The following is a 17,371-nucleotide window of genomic DNA, read 5'->3' as shown; positions in this document are numbered from 1 at the left end:
TGTACAGTAAGCAGGGCAAACACGAGGTAATACATGAAATGCGTACAAATAGCAATGTAGGATAACACCAAAACAATGCAGCATGCTGGGTCAACCAAATGAACAGTGTAATCTGTCTGCATAACACGCTATCTAAATGACATTTTAACCTTTGCATAAGACCGCGAGGCATGAGGGAAGACTCATTTTCTCACGGAGGCTGACTAAGCTTTAGGAATAAGAAGACAAAACAGAGAGGATTTGAAATGGGCCCCGAGGGACCCACTCTGAGGGCTGTTGAATGTTAAGCCCGCCGCCATATACTTCAACTGCATTTTCCGACGGGTGTTCAGACAGGGTAGGCAATAACGACCAAAACCACGTCATTCGGAGCGTCGGCGGGAGCCTGTTGCTACGCCGCTTTAGTTTTAGTCACATTTTAGTCGCCTGGAATGTCTTAGTGTTAGTCTAGTTTTAGTCGACTAAATATCATACGATTTTAGTCGACTAAATCTACAGTTGATTCAGTCGACTACATTTTTTTTGGCGGGCCTTGATGCCGTCGTAATGGCTGAGTTTACACTTGCTGAAAATAGCCGATCTACAAGCTCACGCTTTGTGAGCTTGTAGATCGCCTATTTTCAGCATGCAACCAAGTGTAAAATGACTTGTGTCTTTTATTTATAATGGATCTCTTGTTCACTATAGTCCCTTCTTAACATTTTAGTCTAGTTCTTATTGTCTCCACCAGGTCGAAGGCATGGGGAGAGTATTGTTTGCACTCCGCCCGTTACCAGCTAACCTCCGGCACCGTTGGCCCAATCCATGCCAAACTTTGCACACACACTCCCTGGATGCCAACGATGAACCTCTGCCCCACATTTTCCAGAATGGCCTGTTATAGCGCCACCAGGAGGCCGACTTTTGTAAAACACGTTTTTTGCTTATTACTCCACCAGATACTGTCCACATTTTTGGAACAAAATTTAAGAACAAATGGCACCCTTTTCACATTGGCTGATTCGGTCTGGCTTATTAGCCAGGCTACCCCCAGTAGAGATTACAAAAATAAAGGTTAAAAAAGCAGATGTACAAGCTCTCAGTGCTGCACAAAGTGATGCTGTATTAACACATTTTGAAAACCACTTAGTAGTGTACCGTATATTGTCCTAGCAGGATATAACAATAGGCTCTGTGCATTACTGTCCCGGTGTCACGAAGCCGCTGGCATACCGCATTATGCCACCTTTGGGAAGTTACAGCAATGCACAGAGCCTATTGTATCTGGATTGACATGCGCTGGTGCACACATGCAGGGGAAGGACGGTGTCACACTGTAGCGCACAGTCATGTCAGAACAGCCAAGAACACAGCCGCGGACACACAAAGCAAACTAGTACAGACTGGCCAACACTGGCCACACAGAGACATCCTGAGCGTTCGTTTAACTCAGATAGTGTACAGAATGGCCGCTTTTTCCACTAACCAATTTTGACCTGACGTCGAAATTAAAAAAATGTCTTCAAATCATGACAGTTTTCTGAAAAACCCTGAAAAAAACGTTTTCTATGTCAGTGGTTCTCAAACTATTTCATGTCAAGGACCCCTAGAATTATATGTATTTGGTCGCCGACCCCCATCTGATTAAATATGACCCCCAGAAGCAAAGATTTGAGTTAAAAACGTTCGCTCTGAAAGAATATATATTCAAAGATTTGTGCCGCATTTTTATGATTTTTCAAAAATAGCAGACCTACAAGTTCATAGCGCGGCACTCGGTGCCGCGCTATGAACTTGTAGATCTGCTATTTTTCAATAGCTAAAGTGTAACATAATGCTTGAAACACCAAGAGGGGTTCCCGCCCAGAATGGGCTAAAATTACTTTGGTTCTAGAACTGGTTCCGTCCTACATTCTAGGAACCTTTCCACGGTACTGGTGGTGGCCATTTTCTTTTTCTCGGTTCCAGTTCTGAACCAACCTTTAGGGTTCTGAACAAATTAATTTTCAGTGGAAACTGATTCACTGGTCCAGTGTTGTTTTTGGCAGCACATTTAGATTTTAGTTTTAAACTCATAGTCTCTTCAATAGTTTTCATTTAGTTTCAGTCACATTTTAGTCACCTGGATTCGCTGGAATGTTTTAGTTTTAGTCGACTAAATCTACAGTTGATTTAGTCGACTGAAATTTATTTTGGTGGGCCTTGTTTTTATAGCCGATCTGCTATTTTCAGCATGCAACAAAGTGTAAAATGACTTGTACTGTCTGGATCTCTTGTCCACTAGTCCCTTCCTAACATTTTAGTCTAGTTTTTATTTGTTGACGAAATTGTCAGTATATTTAGACTCAGTTTTAGTAGCTTAGTTTTCATTTAGTTTTCGTCAGTGAAAAAAGGTAGTCGACGAACATTTTTCGTCCTAGTTTTAGTCGACAAAATCAATACTTCACTGGTTCAATATTAGGCGGGGGAAAAAAAACTTCAACCCCAGTGGAAAAGGGGCCAACGGTGTACAATCTGGAGAGTTGCAGACGTGTATGGGTCCATTTGAAGTTTAATAAACACTCAGGATTTTTACCGCGCATGCAGGCAGACACGCGCATGCACACACGCACGCACGCACGCACACACACACACACACACACACACACACACACACACAGAGCAGTACCTACAGTGTACATCACGACAAAGTAAAGCTGCGGGAGGAGGGGTGGCATTGGAAGAAATTACTTAGCACAAAGAGACCACAAACAAACAAACAAACAAACAAGCCACATCAAAAGAGCAAATTAGTGATAGATTGGATCCCTCGCCTCAAGGGTTCAAATTCCACCGCGGAGACCCGCGGGGGCTTACAGTACGTAGGCCTAGCATTGCTCATCGTCACTAATTCGATTGTCTACACCAGCTGAAAAACCCCCCTCGGGTTTTCGTCGTCCTGTGTCTTTTTTCTATGTCCAATTCCAAACGTGTGGGAATTGTGTTTTTGGCAAAGGCTGGAAACATTTACGCTATATGCAACACCTCCAGCACCAGGGTCTTTGCACACGGTCCCTGTGACAGTGTGTTGCGCGTTCGAGTCCCGATCCCGACAAACTTTACTGTGTGTCTCCCCCCCCCCCCCCCCATCTCTCTCCCCGTTTCCTGTCTACCTATTTTATTGCGGCTAGCTAAATCATGCTTTGAATCGAGTTAAACGGAGAAAAGTTTTAATGTCCCATATAGCTGGTGGTGACGGAAGCATTGTATAGTAACCATGTTTTAACCATGTTAAAAGCTGCCGTGGGGCTCAACCATTATATACGTTGGGTTCCATATACAGTATATATACGGAGATTACGGACCTAACAAATAACGTCCCCTAGTGGCTAAAGGGCCCAACAATATCTTTAAAAAAAGGACTTAGGATAGTTTTAGTTTTTAAGTTGCTTAATTCCTTATTTATTTGATGTTCATTAGATCAGACATGCCCCCCCCCCCCCCCCCCCCCCTCAACCCACTTCAATCTCCAGTTTAACCGACTCAAATGTGTGTGTTTCTTTTTGAGCGGTGCCTCCGCTCCATTACGGAGCTATGCCTGTCCCTATGTAGGTAGGTAGGTAGGTAGGTAGGTAGGTATGTACGCGTCCCAGCACGGAAAGCTGCAACACGATACCTCCGTCATTTCTCAACCGTTTCAGGTAATTTATAAACCTTTCGTCTATAATCATATGCCCAAAATAGGAATCGATTATCAATCAATTATCTATAATTACCCATTATAACCGGGAAAGCATCCGTGTCATTTTCGATTCTTGCATTGGCTGTTCAAAATTAGAAGATATACAAGTTCACAGCATGTCACTTGCGCTGCAAACTTGTACATCTGCTATTTTTGAACGAAAGTTGAAAAATCTTGAATGTGTGGGAACCAATGCTTTAGAAGGCATTCGTACAACGTACAATCTGCCTCTGCATGGTATTAATGGGTAATATTTTTAAATGTTGCACCCCTACCAGGCAGGGCTCTCTTAACCCATTTTGACGTGAGATCAGATTCTAAAAATGTCTTCTACATCCTGACAGTTTTCTGAAAAAGCTATGTTTCTATGTCAGTCGTTCTTCGATTTTTCAAAAATAGCAGACCTACAAGCTCGTAGCGCGCCACTCGGTGGCGCGCTATGAGCTTGTAGATCTGCTATTTTTCAATAGCTAAAGCATAACATAATGCTAACACCAAAAGGGGTTCCCGCCCAAAATGGGTTAACCATCACGCACGGCAAAAAGGGGAGAAACGCCATTCATTATACCCTTTGAATTGTGTACGGAAAACGCACAGCTGGAACACGCCACGGCACGCACAGCGAAAAAGGGGAGCGGAACGCCGCTGGAAGGATCTGGAAGGCCTTACGGAAGGATTGGACGCGACGTGCACAGTGGGCTTCTCTCCACGCTCTTCTCAGCGAGACCTCCTCCATCTCAATCAGACAACACATCGGGGAGGCGAGGCAAAAACACTTCATCGCTTCGAATGCTTTGCATTCTTTATGCCTGGAGCACGAAGTTAGGAGGGATTTGCGGGATTTTCTTTTTCCGGGCGGAGGAGGAGGGAGGGAGGGGAGAGGAGGGAGGGAGGGAGGGGAGAGGAGCTCTGCTGCAGCGTCAGCGACTACATGCACCCCGGCAGACTTCAAACGCAGATGGAAAAACATCTCCGAACAGGCGAGGTATTTGGAGATAAGTCGAAGAGAGACGAATTGCATTCAAAGGGGAGATATGTGTTTGATGTGATTTTTTTCTCCTTCTTCTGGGTTGTCGACTGTACGGCTAAATTGTTTGGCATGAAAAGCAAAGCACAATGCGGTTCACCATTTACGGCCGCGAGCATTCGAAGAGAGGTTTACTTGCAGAATAGCTATGAGCATCTGTGTCGGGATGAAATGTGGTCAAATGAATTTCAGTTAGAAAAGGGCCTTTCCAAAATACTTATATAATGTTTTGGTGGAAAAATAAATACACTTCCACTTCCAAGGAAAAAAAACAGGTCAGGCGAACAGAGGTGAGTGGAAAGGGAGGAGAGATGAGACGGGTTGAGAATCTCTGCTAGAGCTGTAAAAATATTCTCTTATGGGGGAGTCCCTGGCATATGTTTTCAAATGGGGGGGGTCCGTGGGCTAATTAGTGCCACTTTGGGGGTCCTTGACATGAAAAAGTTTGGGAGCCACTGCTCTAAAACACACAAAAAAAGGCGTCCAGTTCTGTGAATGCGCCACGGTTCCAATAATGTAGACTGTAGCCAGTTCCAGAAGCAAAGTTCTTTTGGCTCTCTGTCATGAGCTCTCTGTCATTAGTGGCCGCGGTGGCCGAACGGATAGCGGATCGGTCTTGATACCGGAAGGTCGCCAGTTCGAATCAGCGGTCCGACACGTTAAAATTACCACCGCTGAAGTGCCCTTGAACAAGGCATTGAACCACTACGATGAAATGTGTTCTATGAGCAGGGCCTGGCTGGAAACAAGTTCTTGAGCTTAGCCCAGATACCCTGGGTAAATATAGTAATCATTTCATTTCATTTCATTACCTTCAGGGAGGAGCCTCGGGGGCTGACACATTTGAAGGGCTTGCCCTCGCCGCCACCGTCGCCGTCCAGCTCCTCCACCTTCTGCCTCTTCTCCGCGGCCTCCGCCCTCCTCTTCTCGATCTCCTCCTTCATCTTTCTCTTCTCGTCCTGCCCAAAAGAAAGAAAGAAAGAAAGAAAGACGGCCACGGTTACGTTTTGAGCCCCGCACTCAAGAGGTTCTCAAACCTTCTTTTTTATTCCTTTATTATTTCAAGGACGTCCACCTCTCTCAGACGTTGGAAAAATGTCATCAAATCAATTAACCAAACTTAAAGTGCTTTAATTGGTTCGTCCCTTTGGTTCCTAAATATTAATTTGTATTGTCATTATGAATAATGCGTCATTATGTGTACAGTACACACACACACACACACACACGACACAAATAAAGGCAATTCATGATATAGTGCATGTCATACACTCCTGTATAGCTGGGGACCCCCTTGAACCCCCTCAAGGACCTCTGGGCTCTCGGGGGCTCCACTTCAGAGAACCACACACACACACGTACTCAAGCGCGTGCGCACACACACATACACGCACACCAAAGCCTAATGGAGTGCATTATCATTTTTCCACCAGCACTCACACCATTTGACACCGGCTCTCCGTTCGCAGCATGGGCTTGGCGGTGGATCAGCGTTCCCCACCGCCAGCCTTCGTCTTAGTTAATTAGTCTCTCCCTGCATCTCTGGGCCGTCATTTAACCCATTTAGACCTGAGATCAGATTCTAAAAATGTCTTCTACATCCTGACAGTTTTCTGAAAAAGCTATGTTTCTATGTCAGTCGTTCTTCGATTTTTCAAAAATAGCAGACCTACAAGCTCGTAGCGCGCCACTCGGTGGCGCGCTATGAGCTTGTAGATCTGCTATTTTTCAATAGCTAAAGCATAACATAATGCTAACACCAAAAGGGTTTTCCCGCCCAAAATGGGTTAACCCATTTAGACCTGCACGCATCTACAAGCTCATAGCGCGGCACCGAGTGACACGCTACGAGCTTGTAGATCTGCTATATTCTTCCAAAATCGTGAAAGTGTTGCGCAGATCTTTGAATATTATATTCTTGTACAGTGAATGTTTTTAACACAAATATTTGCTTCCGGGATAAAGGTCCCTGGAACAACATATTTTAAGACGCGGGTCGGCAGCTAAATAATACATTATAATTTTGGGGGACCTTGACATGAAGAGGTTCGAGAACCACTGACTTAGAAACATACGTTTTTCTTTTTTCTTCCAGAAAACCGATATAGGATTTATAAGACATTTTTTGTAGAATCGACCTCCGGTCTAAATAGGTTAATTAACGAACCACACTGCCTCATTAACATCACGCCGGAAGAGGTGAGCGAGCGTGGGACACACACACACACACACACACACACACCCACCCCACACCCCCACCGGCGTCCTCTGAGCCGACAGCAACAAAGGAGCATGGGGGGGAGATGAGCGGGGGAGAATATGATGTATGAAATGGAATGAGAAATGCACAGACACAAGGGGTGGAAACCTTGCATAATGTCCATTGTGTCCGATAATACCGTTTCTCTTCAGGAAATGGGGAAAAAGAATAAGCGTGTTCCAAGGTATAGTTATTTTGTCGCAGGTTCTTGTCAATACGTTTCATTGGTTGTAAAACCCACAGACACACTAAACCACTTTCATTGTCTCCACCAGGCCGAAGGCATGGGGAGAGAGTATGTTTTGCACTCCGTCCGTGTGTGTGTGTGTCCGTCCTTCCGTCCGTCTGTTACCAGCTAATCTCCGGCACCGTTAAGGTGGTTGCACACTGGACGTGTTTTTCGGAAAACCGACGGGAAAACGCTGCTAAAAATCCGAAAACGCGTCCAGTGTGCAGGGACCTTAAAGGTCTCCACACACCGGGCGCAAATTCGGATTTTTAAGCAGCTAAAGCTCTCACCTCCTCGCGGGCCTTCCTGTGGGCCTCCTCCTCCTTGCGCTGCCTCTCCTCCTCCTCCAGCACCTTGCGGCGGCCCTCCCGCTTCCGCTTGAGCTCGTCCAGCTCCACCTCGGCCTCCTGGTCAGACATTTTTGAGTATTTTATTGAGAGAGGTCCTATAGAGCCGAGCGTCGCAGTCCCGCCCCATTTCAGAACGACGAGGGCACCAGGAAATAATTCCCCATTCATTTATTTAAAGACATTTAAGCCTTGGACAAAGCCAATAGCCGTGTTGACAAATCATGACAATAAACACATATTTTGGGTCGGAACAAATAATAATATGAACAAAAGGTCAGGGTACAACACTTTTAGAGTTCTTTCTAATTATTTGAAAAAAACAAAACATTTTTTTATTGTCATGATTTGTCAACTCGGCTGTTGGCTTTGTCCAAGGCAAAAATGTCTTTAACAAATGAACTGCTTCTGGCGGAACGCTCCGTCATATAAGCTTTATTATTGATATCAAACCGGATCACTGATTTTTTTTTTCCCTCTTTGCTTGGCCGCGATCCTAGGCCGGTTTTGCGCGTGCGCATTGCCGTTCACTTCTTGTATACAGGCGGACTAAAAAGCAGAATAACTCTAAATCTACGGAACTCTCCATGGTTTTGACAAAATGCGCGATGTGCGGAGGTCTTTTCTGATTGTCCGGTGATCCCGATTGGAACATTGGTGCTTTCTAGAGCAAGGATGGCCCCATTTTAGATCGCTAGCATTGACGCTAATTACTTAGCATCTAAAGTGGACGCCCCAAACCTGACGTGCATCACACTAAAACCAAGGAGATCCGGGTCGGCAGTCAAGCGTCGGAACTTGCGTCCACCAGGTGGCAGTGATACGGTTAAATAAATACTTTTTGGAAACGTATATGGGAAAAAAGTTCTGAAAGGGGGCGGGACTGCGACGCTATATACACAGGCAAAACATTACAGACCTTACAGTGCAAATCAAATCAAATCACGTTTATTTATAAAGCATATTTAAAAACAATTTCCATTGTACCAAAGTGCTGTACATGCAGACATTTCATCAACACGACACAGCACAGCAAAATTACAGACAATAAAAACACAATTATAAGCAGCCTAAGATTATCATAAAAAATGATAATACTGGTTTAAAAACAAGAACAAAATCACGGGCAATCAAATGCTTGGGAGTAAAGCAGGGTTTTAAGCCTGGATTGAAAAACTTCAATGGAGGGGGAGGTTCTGATGGAGTAGGGGATGGTGTTCCACAGCCTAGGGGCTGCGACCGAGAAGGCACGGCCCCCTCTAAGGCAGGGGTTCTCAACGTTTTTGGCCGGGGACCCCCGGAAATGCTTTGGCAATGTCTCGGGACCCCCGCCCCGCCCCCTCCCGACCCCCAATATAAATTGACTGCTACAATAACCTTAAACCATTTTGGGCGGGAACCCCTTTTGGTGTTTTAAGCATTGTTATAATTTAGCTATTGAAAAATAGCAGATCTACAAGCTCATAGCGCGCCACCGAGTGGCCGCTACGAGCTTGTAGGTCTGCTATTTTTGAAAAAAAGTGAAAATAAAATGTAAAAATAAATATATATATATATTTTTTTGAAAATAATTTGGGGACCCCCTAAAATAATTTGGCGACCCCCCGAGGGGTCGCGACCCACGGGTTGAGAACCCCTGCTCTAAGGGATGGTGTTCCACAGCCTAAGGCAGGGTCCCCCAATTAATTTTCCTCAAGGGCCATATTTTGACTAGGGAACCACACTGCGGGCCGAGTCCGCACGCGCGAAAAATTGGGTTTTTTATTTTTTCATTCATTAATTAATAATTGTTCTCAACCAGTGGTCCGGGGATCACCAGTGGTCCTTGAGGGGGTGCCCAGTTTGACATGCATACGCTACTGACCCCCATTTATATCTGGGACACCTCCCCAAAACAAAACAAAAAACTATTTTTTAATTCTTCCAGGGGCCACAAGGGGGCGCTTCTGGCCCGCGGGCCGCCTATTGGTGAACCCTGGCCTAGGGGCTGCGACGGAGAAGGCACGGTCCCCTCTGAGCCTCAATTTGGTCGTTGGGACACCTAGAAGCTCCAGGTCCCGACCAGGTCCAGTGGTCGTTGGGACACCTAGAAGCTCCAGGTCCCGACCAGGTCCAGTGGTCGTTGGGACACCTAGAAGCTCCAGGTCCCGACCAGGTCCAGTGGTCGTTGGGACACCTAGAAGCTCCAGGTCCCGACCAGGTCCAGTGGTCGTTGGGACACCTAGAAGCTCCAGGTCCCGACCAGGTCCAGTGGTCGTTGGGACACCTAGAAGCTCCAGGTCCCGACCAGGTCCAGTGGTCGTTGGGACACCTAGAAGCTCCAGGTCCCGACCAGGTCCAGTGGTCGTTGGGACACCTAGAAGCTCCAGGTCCCGACCAGGTCCAGGTCCAGGGACACCTAGACGCTCCAGGTCCCGACCAGGTCCAGGTCCAGGGACACCTAGAAGCTCCAGGTCCCGACCAGGTCCAGTGCAGTTACACGATACACAGTACCAGTGGTGGAAAAAGTACTCAATTGTTTTACTTAAGTAAAAGTACCAATACTGCAATTTAGAAGTACGGAATTGAAAATGTACTTGAGTAAAAGTACAAAAGTATCGGCATCAAAATGTACTTAAAGTATCAAAAGTAAAAGTACTCATATGGCAGAATGTCCCATTTCACAAGTTCAAAATGTGTTGAAAATAGCCGATCTACAAGCTCACAATGCGTCGCATGCATATCGGCTATTTTCAAATTGCCAAAATGTATAGCGTTAAAGTGGTTAATGGTATGTTTTCTAATCAAAATTTAAATCTCTAGTAACTAGTAACTAAAAATGTCAAATAATTGTAGTGAAGTAAAAGTAAAAATGTTGGCTCTGAGATATAGTGTATAGAAGTAAAAGTACTGGAAATTGGAAATACTCAAGTAAAGTACAAATACCTCAAAATTGTACTTAAGTACAGTACTTTACTTTCCACCACTGCACAGTACACAGTAGTACACAATAAGACAATACCTGCTGCCGCTGCCGCAGGCGCTCAAACTCCTCGCTCTCGGCGTCGCCGCGCCGCCGCCTCAGCTCCTCCAGCTTGCGCTCCGCCTCCAGGCGGGCCGCCCCTCCGTCCTCGTCCTGGTGGTCCTCGGAGGACGCGTCCGCCGGGGATCCCGCCGCGCCCGGGTCCGGGGAGCGAAAGCTGCCGCGACTGGAGCGGAAGACACACACACACACACACACACATGCACGCGCGGTGTCAAGAACACACACAAAAGAACACACACGGTCACACGCACAATGTCAAGAAGGCACACAAAATAACACACACACGCGTGAGGTGTCAATAACACGCACACGAGAACACACACACACACACACACACACACACAGTGTCAAGAACACGCACAAGACAACACACACAAAACAAGGCACACTGGGGTAACGTGATGCCGTCTGGTGAGGTCACGCGCACGCTGATGACTTTTGTCAGGGTGTTGGAGACACATGCACATGTACCTGCGCTCACGGGCGGGCACGCACACACACACACAGGTCAGATCAGAAGTACAGTATAAGGGCACGTGTGTTAACACTACAAAGCTGGATGCAGGTAAACACAGTTATGCGATACCAAATGAATAATACACACTCACGTACTGTAATGGCTCTCTGTCACGCACAGGCAAACACACATGGCATACAGTATGTGCTTGCAGGCGCGCACACACACACACACACACACACACACACACACACACACACACACACACACACACACACACACACACACACACACACACACACACACACACACACACACACACACACACACACACACACACACACACACACACACACACACACACACACACACACACACACACACACAGAGAGAGAGAGAGAGAGCACTGTGCCAAGGCTATAAGGTAACAGCTCAGGTTTCAGTGACAGCGCTTGCCCCCGGTTGGGACTTCAGTCTAGGGTGACCAATGTTAAACACACTACAGTTTTATTATTCGTTCATTTTCTTTACTCACAGAGCAAACAAACAGTTGGTTTGTCCATAAATCTGGATATGGTACGGCTTGGTATCTACAGCAGAATGGGGAATATGCAAGAAGGCACACATACATCACTTTCACTTGTCTGTGCGGATTGTTCAGGGCACTGACTTTTTCCTCATGTTTGTTGATAAGATAGCTTACCATTTATGTAGACTGAAGCTAAATTCATACTCGTTAGAACATCAATTGGCTTAAGGGTACCGATCTACACGCTAACAACGCAACTTTTAGACAAGTCACACAGTGGTACTGTATATACATTAACTCTTAATCCGCCAGCATTTATTGATACATTGTGATATAATTCACAGCAGCATTTTTCCCTGTTCAGCTCTTATTTTGAAGAGCCAAATTTCCAGACCGGAAGTGATGAACTTATGATAGGGTGTGTGACGATGCAAGATCTCTTCCTTGTTTACCGTCCGGTCTAATGGAGTCTAATGGAACGCAACACAGAGTCTGCTCTGGGCCGTGGAATAAACCTTGTTTTGACCAAAAACAAAAGGGAAAGTTCCCTTTTAATTGAGATATCAACTTTTTCCATTCTGCACCCATATTACTGTCATGTCTTAATACAATGTCGCTTTTTACAAATAAAATAAGCAAACTAACAAATGCCAAGGTTGCTTTGCAGAGCGGCTCACAAACACCCACTGCCTGGATGTGTGAATCACTAGGTATACCTTGTGGGCTGCTGCCTGCTGCTACTGCTGGTCGGTTTGAAGTTTTGTCTGATCCATCACTATGTCATATTATATGCGCCTAGATATGCGCATATTCAACCAGCTCAGTGGCCTTGTGGTTAGAGTGTCCTCCCAGAGACTGGGAGGTCGGGGTTCAATTCCCGGGCGGGTCATACCAAAGACTATAAAAATGGGACCCTGTGCCACCCTGCTTGACACTCAGCATCAAGGGTTGGATTGGGCGTAAGTCCCTGCGACATACTAGCATCATGCCCAGGGTGTGTACTTGTACATCAAGCTGCCTCACGCTACAGAAACAGGAGATAGGCTCCTGCCCTATGGGCCCCATGGCTCGGCAAGGCTACAGATATGCGCAACTGACGTATGATAATTTGTTATTTGGTATCACCTGTGTTTGCTGTGTATAATTCCAATAATATAGCCTATAAACATTTGAAAGGGCTTTCATATACTCTTAATATTTTTTTCCTAATGAGCATCGCGACTGTCACAGACATGTGCAAAGCAAGTTCAGTCAGGAAACTCAGTGCAGTTGCCAGCGGCCGTTCATTGGGCTGCCTCACATGATTCACTTCATCCAATCACACACTCATTCCATCTTCATATACCGGCTATTTCAACTGGAAGTTTGCACTGCTCATACTGCTTGCTTGCTTGTTGCTGCACACTGATACTGCTGCGCTGCTGTCTTCTTAAACCTTTGCTGCTCACCCTCCTCCACCCCAGCTACCACCTGTCGTTTTGGATCTGCTGTTTAGGTACGGGGGATTCGGAGTCCCTGTGGTTGGGACTGATGTGCTTGATCTGAGTACCTAAAAGCAGATCCAATTCATCGCCAAACCATAATAAATATATTGCTCATTTTATATTCACTAAATATACATTCCATCCATTCATGAGTTGTCCTGACTGAAATAAGGTTTGGCTGTATAGATAGAAATGTGCTCAGTTTTGGTTATAAATTTAAATAACCAAAAAAATTGAATTTAAATTAATTAATTAATACAAAAATGTTCGCACAGGGCCTCGCATTTGTCCCAGACGCCCGTTCATTCCCCATTCATTTTCCCCATAGGCTTTTCAAACAGTATTTATTTAAAGACGTGAATGCGGACTGCGACGCTTTTTTGACTATGTGTATTGGGCGGGAAAACTCCTTCTCTTAAAGTGAACGCGGATGTTGGCATAGGCTAACTTCATTTATGCTAACAGCTAGCTAACAGCTAGCTCCTTAAAGAATTAAGGAGCCCACATTTAGAGACACTCTGCTACAGTATACCATGCTGATAGCTTGATCTTTGTTATCCGGCGTATTGAGTTGCGGCGGTACTTTTCCACAGCTAGTGCAAGAGGAGTCAACTCAATGATACGAGACAGAGTGGTTTCATTTATAAATGAGATGTAGTATATCACTGATGTCAGGCAGAAACGGTACCTATATATTAGATCCATATTTTATCATTTTGTGTGTTTCTTCGTAAAGTAATGCCCTACTTGATCACACTACAGCATCACACAAAAGCATCAAAGGTAGCAGATCCACAAGTGATGCGTTTCGAGCTTGTAGATCTGCTACTTTTGATATATTTTGTATTTGAATCCTGAAAAGTAAGTCGTTTTGGACACATCGACATATGTTTCCACCCGACAGAGACGACATCATATAAGTTGACTAAGAAGAATGCACAATTCCCAGGAGCTTAATATTGTCTCACATGGTGGGCTCAAGGCAGTGGGAACCAGGAAGTGGTGTCAGTCTTATTTATGTGTTTACCTGAAGGTCCTCTCTGGTTGTCTGTGCTGCTTGGGGGGCGGAGTCTCCTCATGCAGACCTCCGTTCTGCTTCCCCCTGCTTGCCCCGCCTCTCTCGTTCACCTGTCGGGGGGGAGGGAGAGAGAGAGAGAGAGAGAGAGAGAGAGAGAGAGAGAGAGAGAGAGAGAGAGAGTGAACCAGGGGCCACCAGTGACAACTGAGATGGGCGGAGACATTTTGTGTGACATGATCGTGCCAAGTGTGTCTGTACTGCAACGAGGGAGAGAGAGAGAGAAAGAGAGATCACACTGCAATGAAAGAGCGTGTGCAAAACACACACACACACACACACACACACACACACACACACACACACACACACACACACACACACACACACACACACACACACACACACACACACACACACACACACACACACACACACACACACACACACACACACACACACACACACACACACACACACACACACACACACACCATTCCAGAAAGACTATTTAAGTCCGAGTCATACACTCTGCGGCGCACATGCACTGCGCGACACCCGCACACGACAAAGAACAAACCAGGCAATTCCAGAACACGTGCTCGCTCATGATATGGACACTATGGACGCCGCGGGCTACCGCGGCAACCTACACATTTCATCCCCGCTATACCCCGTTATCATGCAGGCTCCTCTCACTGCATCTCACGGCATCCTTCCAGAAACATAATTGCACCCCTCCACCACCCCCCCCCCCCCCCCCCCCCCCCCCCCCCCCTGGTTTAAAATTAGGACATATGTGAGGCCGCATCGCATATGCAGAACATGATGACTTAACGAGGCTCTTACATTGTGCCACCATCGCCTTCCACCCTCTCCCGGCATCCCAAATTACACAGGTTTTTGGTTTGTGGTGGAGCTTGTGTAAGTGTGTGTGTGTGTGTGTGTGTGTGTGTGTGTGTGTGTGTGTACTTGTACTACGATACGTGTGAGGGCGTGTGAGGGTTTGAAAAGTCCCCAAAGTGTAGTAGAATTAGAGGAACAGACATTGTGAGGACAACGGGGGGGGGGGGGGGGGGGGGGGGGGGTGTTGGGGTGTGAGGAGGCATGCGTAAAAACACACACTGTGTCCCTAAACGAACAGTGCTTGAAAACCAAAAAAAAGGAGAAAATAATAATGATAATAATCATCGAGCTGCATTCCGTGACCACACCTTTTAAAACCTGCGGCTCATTTTTTTATATCGCCGGTGCAAAACCCACACTGTGACCACACGGGGTGTCTGGGTAATTTCAACGTCTTGGCCTGCCATGTTTTTAAATCTTTTTTTTTCTTTTTCGCCAACTCGTGGGATATGTCTTAACCCATTCTGGGTCGGGAACCCCCTTTTGGTGTTTTAACCTATTTTTTTTAATTAGCAGATCTACAAGCTCATAGCGTGGCACCGAGTGCCGCGCTATGAGCGCTATGAGCGTGAAAATGTGGCGCAAATCTTTGGATATATTCTTTCACAGCGAACGTGTTTAACTCAAATCTTTGCTTCCGGGTGGGGGGGTCCCTGGAACAACATATTTTCAGATGGGGGTCCGCAGCCAAATATATATAATTCTGGGGGTCCTTGACATGAAAGAAAGTTGAGAACCACCGACATAGAAACATAGGTTTTTCAAAAAACTGTCAGGATTTAGAAGATATTTGTAGAATCGATGGTAGGTCTAAATGGGTTAAAATGTGCCCCTAATATATGCTTGGTCACACGCTTCAGAAGCTCAAAAGGCGCTCACACAGGATTTGTTGTGAGCTGATATTCTCGGTGTGTGACACCAATGTGCAGCGGAACATAACCCATTCTGACCTGAGATCAGATTCTAAAAATGTCTTCTACATCCTGACAGTTTTCTGAAAAAGCTATGTTTCTATGTCAGTCGTTCTTCGATTTTTCAAAAATAGCAGACCTACAAGCTCGTAGCGGCGCTATGAGCTTGTAGATCTGCTATTTTTCAATAGCTAAAGCATAACATTATGCTAACACCAAAAGGGGTTCCCGCCCAAAATGGGTTAAACTAGGATTTAGGGGTGTTTTTCCAGTTCCTCAACAGAGAACTACTAAATATGTATGCCAGCATTTTGCCGTTCTACCCTGAGAAGCCAAATGAATTAGGAAGAGATATAATGTAATAATTTTATAGTTGTAGTTTAACCACTTTCAACCTGGCGTCCCTATTGTGGGAATGCTAATGTTATTAGGGCAATTACAATGCCTGTTGATATTTTCGGCTCTAGTTGTTCCTAAGTCTAGGCTGGTGACCGAGGGTGACCGGGGCCTTCGCCATCAGGGCCACTAGACTTTAGAACAGCCTCCCATTGGACCTCAGGCTTAGTAGCTCCATAACCATTTTTAAATCTAAATTTAAAACCCATCTTTATATTAAGGAAAGCCTTTTTAACCCCCTGACAGCCGACATTGGTACATTTATTCTCATTGATAACTGTTATTGTGTGCTGCTGTCTTGTCATCCTATTTTCACAAATTGTTTAAAAAGTGCTTAAAGGGGCATTCCACTCATTTTCAACATTTTACTATGTCATTAACATACCTTAGAGCTGTTGTGTGGAAATAATAAAAAAGTCCCCCCTTTCTGTGTTTCCTAGTATGAAAAGTATGGAAAAAAATCATTAACATGGTTAAACACATCTTGATGACATCATCAAGATGTGTTTCACCATGTTAATGATTTTTTTCAGACCTCCAGTTCTAGGAAACACAGAATGGGGGGACCTTTTTATTATTTCCACACAACAGCTCTAAGGTATGTTAATGACATAGTAAAATGTTGAAAATGAGTGGAATGCCCCTTTAAGCACTTTTTAGTTTTTATTATTTTATTATTACTTTATTAAAAAATAATAATAAAGTTCATTATCATTATTATAGAAACACACAACTTCTCACCACGTTGTGCTTCGTCACTTTCACCCCCTTGCCCTCTGTGCTTTTATCACCAGACCAAATAAAAGGGCCAAATTAACGGAGGAAAACGTTGAAATTACCCGGTGTGGTTACATCACACATGCTGTGCATCATCGCCACACGTCTGAGCCCAACGTCTCACCACATCCAAGCCGTTCTCAGACACCTCGTGATCCTCCTGCTCGTCGCCGCTCGGCGTCCCAGCTTTGTCGCAGGAGGACACGCTATCTACGAGCACGTCGTCCGCCTCTACCTCCACGGACGCCGTGGCGGCCCCTTCAGCCTCCCAACGGGCTGATTCCCCCCGATTTGAATTGTCGCCGTCA

General features: G+C 45.5%; 1 protein-coding gene across 3 annotated transcripts in view; it reads right to left on the bottom strand.

Moving 5' to 3' along the window:
• Positions 1–17,371, bottom strand: part of cald1a (caldesmon 1a) — a 71,050-nt gene that overhangs the window by 27,113 nt on the left and 26,566 nt on the right. For all 3 annotated transcript variants that reach the window (XR_013788932.1, XR_013788933.1, XM_079493893.1), the window contains exons 5-8: positions 14,086–14,186; positions 10,565–10,751; positions 7,507–7,623; positions 5,540–5,686 (exon numbers count right to left, since the gene is read on the bottom strand). Coding sequence is in view for 1 of the 3 variants with exons in the window: in XM_079493893.1 (XP_079350019.1) it covers positions 5,540–5,686; positions 7,507–7,623; positions 10,565–10,751; positions 14,086–14,186 (552 nt within the window). In the remaining 2 variants the exon portion in view is untranslated. The remainder of the gene's footprint in view (positions 1–5,539; positions 5,687–7,506; positions 7,624–10,564; positions 10,752–14,085; positions 14,187–17,371) is intronic.

This window comes from Electrona antarctica, assembly GCF_951216825.1.
Source record: "Electrona antarctica genome assembly, chromosome: 23".
Lineage (NCBI taxonomy): Eukaryota > Metazoa > Chordata > Actinopteri > Myctophiformes > Myctophidae > Electrona > Electrona antarctica.
This window is presented reverse-complemented; position numbering and strand designations above follow the sequence as displayed.